The following is an 8,009-nucleotide window of genomic DNA, read 5'->3' on the forward strand; positions in this document are numbered from 1 at the left end:
CCTGTTTACTTTACCAGGATAAAAGCTTTATAATATATGGGTCTAATCTAATCGAGATCAGTGCAAAGGTTAAGTTAAACATATTAACAAACATACACACTTAAATATCAATAATTTAAGTCATACATAATGTGTAACTATTATGCAACTTAGACAATAAAACGGAGATTCGTACACGTTTTCTACCTTGTTTGATTATAACGTAGAACGACGCTATTGTTACTCTGACGCGTGCCTCGCTGTTCGCCGATTCACTAAGAAATATGTGTTATGAATATGAATTTATGATATACAATATTTTATCCCTTCATTTTCAAATATTTTGTTGTGACACACACCAAATTGCATACCAACATACGCTAACAGTTGAATTTTGTGTTATAACTCAGCATATGTTAAACCAAAAATAAATAAACAAACATACTAATATTTTATTTACGCTTTAGAAAGAATTTTTTTAATACAATATAAAATAGCAAACTATTTTTAAGCCACAAACTACTTTTGTAAAGCGAATAAAAACAATAAATTATTAATTTTCTAATTACGTGACGTTTAGCTTTAGTGCTTAAACAGGGTTTTTTTTAACACTACGGAAATTTTATTTGGTGGTGTTTTTCTTTGGTCGGGTGGTTTGGTTTTTACGTCGGTAGAAGATATATCATATTTTTATTAATATGTTACCTATTTATGTTTACCATATCCGAGAATATCACCGCACCGCTACGCTGCAAGAGCATTGACCGCAGGATAACAGCTTATAGGTTTCGTAGGGAGACCACAATTTAAGTAAGTTCCAATCTTCCGAAATCGTTACTTTTTTTGAAGAAAATAAATACTAAATTTCGATTAAAATATACGATGAAAACAAAATTTGCATGCTTAATTAATTATCTTTATGTATTTAAAATTTTAAAATGTACACAAATGTACTCTATTAAAATAAAACTAAGTTAGACATAATGTGAAGTGTGAAGTTTGTATAACTAATTTTCATACATGCTAACAATTAGTGAAATGAACGACCAAGTAGTTTTCATTATCTGAAACAAAATGAAAGTGATAAACTATAATTTATATAAATAATCTAACTCCGGGCTAACACTGAGAATTTTTATCAGCAAACCCTGTTGGACAGACCTAGGAATCGAATCCAAGTTCAAAAAATCGAATCCAAGAGAGACGAACCCCGAGGACTTGGTTTCTATTGTAACCGGTTCACTAACAACAAAACAAAAAAACAAGTAGGACGTATTATGAAAATTTTACCGCCACATTAACATTAAGTATGCCATAATTAATTTAAAGAAGCAAATGCTCTACAAAAACACAAATTTCACATAAAAACTCAGCAACAACCTACCGTTTTAAAACTCTTCAAAGATATTTCAGTAAAACTCGTGGAACGGATGTAAGTAGCACGCTGTGACCTAAAAAAGTAAAATGTGTAAGAAATTAACAGTTTTTTAATGTCCTCTTACAGGGTACAGCTCTTGCTAAAACAGGATGAAAGATTTAAATAAAATTAACATTCAAGTTTTTTATGTAAACGATTTTGTATTTATTGGTTTATGAACATTGTAGCTGTTTACATACGATTTAATAGTGCAACTAGCTTTTCCCAAGATTATGACGTATCACGAAGACTGGGTTTCATTGAGCTTCGGGCTATTAAAGTTGGCAAAAAGTTTATCACAGTACCACAACAATTAAACTTAATTCGCCATCCTAATGGTTAAAATGAATTTAAGATTAATATAAAACGAATAATAATTAATCTTTCCGTTATCGCGAACAAAGATATGTTTATTGGAAAGCCACAACAATAACTTATGGCCTAGATGGTAATGGTGGCAAAGGCTTCCTTTAGGGTGCAAGCTATCGCTATGTTAAATTTTGTCAAGATGGCTTTTTCTTGCTAAAGCGTTTACAAAGTTTAAGTTCTTTTTAAATCCTGACGGAATTTGCTACGGGTTTTTTTCTGAGATAAAAGTATCCTATGTTTATATCTCCTATGCAAGATTTTTCTTTGCCAAGTTTTGTTAAAAAAAACAAACTTCAGCACTAATAATTACATTAGTATGGATATTTATTACCTTAAAATGCTTAGTAAAATGATCTTTTGATTTTTGCATGACAGCTCGTCCCATTGGCTATCATATATTGCGGTGGAAACGTTCAAAGCCTAAAAATCACAATACTTGATAAAAACATAATAAATTAAATAACGATAAATAATATACGTTTTATTATCATAAATGTCAATGATATTTATGATAATAAAAGTAATACTGCTTTAAGAGATGGTCCTTGGGCACTTTTTACCCGACTGCGCGACGCAAAGGAAGGGTTATGTGTTCATCAGCCGCTGTAGTATGTTGGTACCTTTGCGGAACTCTAGAGACCAAACACGTGATGATTCTGATGAATCTTCTATCTTTTTTTCTTGCTTATTAATCCATTACCATTCTCTAAACTTAATAAAGCCAGATACATTTATAAATAAGAAAAATCCAAGTCGACGAACGGGGTGTTATCATTGATTAGGTACCCTACTCAAGCATCTTTAGATTTCTCATATTATTTGTCATTTTGAATTTAAGATCTTTGTCTATTTTAAGTTGGTTTGCAACCACTTCAATTTTCAATAATAACTTATTATAAAGCTGTGATAAAAGATTTATATAATCACACAATAGGTATATATTTTTTATAGTTTTTAATAGTGTATATACCGATGCTGATTTTATTATATGCCTTTATATCAGTCTTATAGTGACTGTAGCGCCTCAAAAGATCTCAAAATATTACCTCTCTAAATGAAATGACAAGACTGCAACATTAAAATTCAAACCGGACTTATTTTAGAGTGCATTTGAAATAAAAACTAAAGTGGAACAACACAATCTAACACATCTAGTGGTCCAGAACTTGTTAAGTAACATTGAATAACTACATCGTTTATATAGTTTCAGGAATAATACCTTAAACAAATTCCTACGTACATAAAACAAATAATAAATTCTAATGCGGAACCCAACGACTCGAAAAGCTAGAACCAACTATCAGAAAGATTTGAGTAGGTGTGGATTTGAAATGTGCCCAGGCTAAAATCAAAAATTCCTTCAGTCGGGTTTTGTTAAGTTTGTTATGAAAAATTGTTTGAAATATCAAAACTTGAACGTTTCCCATTAGATGATGCTACAAACACTATAATACTGATAAGAAGGCATACTTGGGCATCATTGGTATGCGAACCGGAGCTTAGTTGGTAAAGCACTCGGGCCGCATTTTCTGCGGGCAGGTTCAAATCCTGCCAGTTCCAAATTTTTATATGCATTTAAAATTTATAATTTAGTAAATTATTGATCTCAGTTAGAGAGAATCATATGATTCTCATGCAGCTGTTCATTGAATTACCGAATCAGTAACACGTTGTCCTTCCTTACAGCAGTAATAAACATTGACAACTTGTATAACACAAAGCATAAGGTTCTTCATATCTTCCAGTCTACGGTTTATCTAAAATGTAAAAGGTTACACACAAGAATTACTATTTTTTGAAATATTATGAAATATTTAGAGTAAAAATTAAATAGGATCTTAGAAATTGAATAACTATTTCAATGTACATCAGTATAAAGTAACTTACTATTGCAGCAATGCCGTAGAAGCAAATGGTTACCGTTACAAAGGAAACATGAATAATAAATATTAAGCCGAAAGAATCACCCAGTTGAACCAACATGCTGTGAATATAACGAAATCAATTAATAAAGTATCTACTAAAACATATCACAATTTGGATAAGATGCCGGAAATATGTTTATTGATAAAGATAAATTAACTCTTCAATAATAAATACTATAAAGTCAGAAATATATTATTAAAACGCCATTTGAATCCACACGACACCACGGGGTTTGTTGAGGCCCACATACACTTTAGATCCTTAAGGGCGAAGAAGAGTATAAGGTTAAAACCGAGTACGAGACAGAATAATGAGAATTATAAGCAAGTGCAAATCATTCATTTTATTTAATTAATTAAGCACTCGTCAGATTTCTTTTTAAAAATATTATGAATTTGTAAAACGTCTTGACTTTTTTCTAATATTTGTTCTTTTATGCAAACCACTTAATAAAAATAAACAAAAGAAAAAAAATAAAGGATGAGATTAGAAATAAATATTATAAATTAGTACCATTGTCGGAAAAAATAAATAGTAATATGCTGGTAAGTCATGGTCATGCAAAGCTTAAGGAATGGGCGGATGAGCGGTAAAGAAGTAGACACTGATTTGATGGCTAATAGTAGTCAGTGGAAAAAGAAAGAAAATGTTGTGCCGATCTTACACCGTTTTGGATAAAGGCAATAAGGTGGTTTGTGAATTAAGTATAGAAGAGTATCAATTTTATAAAATGTCTAGATGTCTTCATTAATAAAATTGCTTCTTACTTCGATAATATCACATGTTTCTTAATTTTATTCTTTAATTGATCGTCAATATCTGCCTCTTTCGCTTTTATTATTTCCTTAAAATCTTCCTGGAGCAGCAGAAATAATGTACGTAATTGGTTCATAGATACAGAAAGAAAAAATAAACTGCAGTTTAAAGTGTGCCCCATTTTACGTACTGAAATATAAAAAAAATAAAATATGTCAGGCATAGTATAGAATTTCACAATTATATAATTTATTTATTTTATAGTTTACATGCAAAAAAATCTTAGAAGTCAAACTGAATTGGCCTAAAACAACACTTAATTTATCTGCCGAGACATTATATTTCAATCTAGCCGCTGAAAAAATGCGTTCCTGACGTTTGTCAGTTATTCATTTAGAACACAAAATAAATATTTGATTTATAATTAGAACTAAGAATACAGAACCGTACAGCATTCTGTGAAATCTATGTATAAAATTCAAACTTCTGAATGATAATCAACACACAGCCTAAGCCGCTAAGTGGTAAGAAACTTGGATTAATATTCAGATTCAAAATTTGTTTACTCATGTAGGCCTATCCAAGGGACTTATGACATTCGGTTATTTGTCATAAAATAATATACAATTGCCCTGGAATGAATTAGCAATTTTATGTAGCCTAGTAATCTGCAGAACGAGTTTATTTTTGCTTTTAATATTTAAATTGTTGCAGTCCATTTTCTTTAATTTCTTATGAACATAAATTAAATTTTCAAATATGTACTGACTATGCACCTTCAAAATTTATCCTTAAATGACTCTCTTGAATCTTCTATTTGATATTAAAGTATAGAATCTTGTCATATAAATCAACAAGGTAATAACCTTTTCTAAAAGTGATAAGCATGAATACATTGTCAAAATAGCTATGACGAAGAAGAAGAAACTACTAAACCCAAGTAATGTAGATGTAAAAATGTTTTATAATGTGTAACAAGGTTAAATTTAGGTTGGGGAAAAAGTTCCCGATTGAAAACGCTTAAACCAAATGTATGCTACTCTCCCAGACGCTGCACTAGATCCATAAAAATCGCAATTTTTTTCGCATCGCAGTACGAAAAATAAATAAATACACAGATTTTCCTAATAAATATCCTCTTTAAAATTTAAAATTTTTATGATACCAAAACCAGCCTGATACCAATAGTATAGCCAAAGAGATTGTATTACAAGTTCATACATACTATAATGCGAAAAGCCTTTTTCCCCAACCTAATATTACTAAGCATTGTCTGATCTCCGCTCTGGCCTTATTCGAAACCGATTTAATAATAATTGTATCTTTATTATCATCAAATTATATTATGCAGTGCCACGTTCCTAGGCGGGTCATTTGCACTTAAGAGTTGTTATTTAGATTATAGAGATTGCTGAAGCAACAGATAACCCATAAAATTGAACCTCTTCTTAAATAGTATTTTAATTTTAAGGGTTCCGTTCCCAACTCTTTGGGAACGGACCCTATAACCCGCAATAAATAGTTTTTGTTGTGCTTTTTTACTCGATCTTAGTTTCTGCGTGCTTGAAAAGTATACTTATGTGAAACTATTTCACAGATTTTTATTACTTTGCTATTTACGACTGGGAATTTTTATCCTCCGTCACAAATTATATTTATTTCATTATATATATATATATATATATATATATTAGACAAAATCGGTTTACATATTTTGACTGAGTTTAGTTAGCTTTTTAATATGGTTAAAAAAGGAATTAAGGATAAATAAGTAAGTGTATACACTTACTTTTTTATCCTTAATTCCTACTAGCTACTCTTATTTTTAAATTTACAGTTTTTTTTATGTTGTCCAGTAATATCGTTTCATAATCAAATAATGACTATAATTATTATTTTTAAGGATAAATAAGTAAGTGTATACACTTACTTTTTTATCCTTAATTCCTACTAGCTACTCTTATTTTTAAATTTACAGTTTTTTTATGTTGTCCAGTAATATCGTTTCATAATCAAATAATGACTATAATTATTATTTTTAATTATACTTACACACTGAGTAGTCTATTAAAGAAGCTGTAAGGAATGTAACGATATTGTTTTGGTAATCAAAAGGCAATGAGAATTTTAGCGGCGTAATATAGGCGACGTCTCTTTTTAGTACAAATTCCTTAAAGAGTATTGTTAATAGTGGGACTCCCAAATAAATGTGTATGAATACTTCTAACCCATTGCAGTAAACTGAAAAAGTATACAAATTAATATAACTTTTATTTTTATTGAAATCTATATGTATTTTGTAGATTATTAAATGACATAGACCAAAATAAGTTGTACTAATTTTATCGCTAAACTAACAAAACAGTTCAGGAGAGAAAGGTATTCATTGACATTTTTTTAAATCTTACACATAAATCTTCATATATCTTTCAAATATCGAATGCTTGTTATATCTTGACATACATACCAACACTAATGCAGATTCATCAATAAGTCAATATTTTTCGATTTTAGATTTTCAATCGAAACAAAAATTGTAGGAATAACTTTTAAAATGTTGTCTATAAACTTAAATGAAAATGTATTGCAATTGGAAATAATGGCCCTATTTATCAAGTTTTTTCAATACTTACTTGAAGTGTATAAATCGATTTGATTTAACTGATTCCTCTTTAACACAATTGCATTTGGAGGTAAACTTTCATCATTCCTCCATATTTTTTGAAGCCTCATCAAGAAGTTGTTTATTTTATTCTTACTCAAAATCAAATGCAAATAAATTACAGAACCTGTAAATTTCAACTATTATTGCAGACAATTTTAGTTTTTTTCACTCAATTTTATATTTTATTTCACGACCTCCCTGATAGAGAGGTGAGCGTTGTCAACGCATAAGTGAGAGGTCTCGGGTTCAATCTCCGGCAGTTTATAATTTTCTAAATTTCGTTTGATCTGGTCTCTTTGGTCGGGACCGAAACAAATGTAGCACCAAACCATTTGGTGCTTCGGTACGATGCCACGTGGAAATAGATTAGATTGGGAACTTCTTACAGGTTACTTCGCAGCCTTCTGAGACTGTATCATCATTTACTGCCAGGTGAAACTGCAGTTAACAGATGACTTTTAGTAGATTAAAAAAATAAATCTTCGCTCGCTTTTTATTCATATGTGAGAGACAAAAAATTACCACTAATGAAAATAAATTTACAAATTCTGGCTGTTATACTTATAAAATTCGATGACATTGTTACGAAAATATCAATTAATATTATTTTATAATACATTTACACTCACATTCTATAGAATTAAAACTAAAAGACAAATCTACAGCTAAGTCGAGCATGTCAGTTCCACTATCCAATTGCTGAATCACATATTGCCAGTGGCTGCATAAAACAATGATAAAAAACAAAAATACGATGATAGGCGCATATTTAAATTTGAAAAGAAAGACATTCCTTTCATCAAATATATCAATGCCCGTGCACCGAAAATATTTCAATATCGTTAAGTATGGTTTATAAAACTCAGCATTAAGCTGTTGCAAATCTGCCATACTTCC

The 8,009-nt window shown here is 30.1% G+C and overlaps 1 protein-coding gene across 1 annotated transcript; it reads right to left on the reverse strand.

The window, feature by feature from the left end:
* Nucleotides 1-986: 986 nt before the first annotated feature.
* Nucleotides 987-7,790, reverse strand: LOC120627411. Its single transcript, XM_039895413.1, has 10 exons — nt 7,742-7,790; nt 7,081-7,236; nt 6,500-6,688; nt 4,459-4,636; nt 3,653-3,749; nt 3,421-3,522; nt 3,236-3,313; nt 2,097-2,185; nt 1,364-1,430; nt 987-1,043 (listed from the first exon to the last, which is right to left on the reverse strand). Exons 1-10 carry the CDS (start codon nt 7,788-7,790, stop codon nt 987-989), a joined length of 1,062 nt encoding a protein of 353 aa, XP_039751347.1.
* Nucleotides 7,791-8,009: the final 219 nt, after the last annotated feature.

Source organism: Pararge aegeria, chromosome 11 (assembly GCF_905163445.1).
Source record: "Pararge aegeria chromosome 11, ilParAegt1.1, whole genome shotgun sequence".
NCBI lineage: Eukaryota > Metazoa > Arthropoda > Insecta > Lepidoptera > Nymphalidae > Pararge > Pararge aegeria.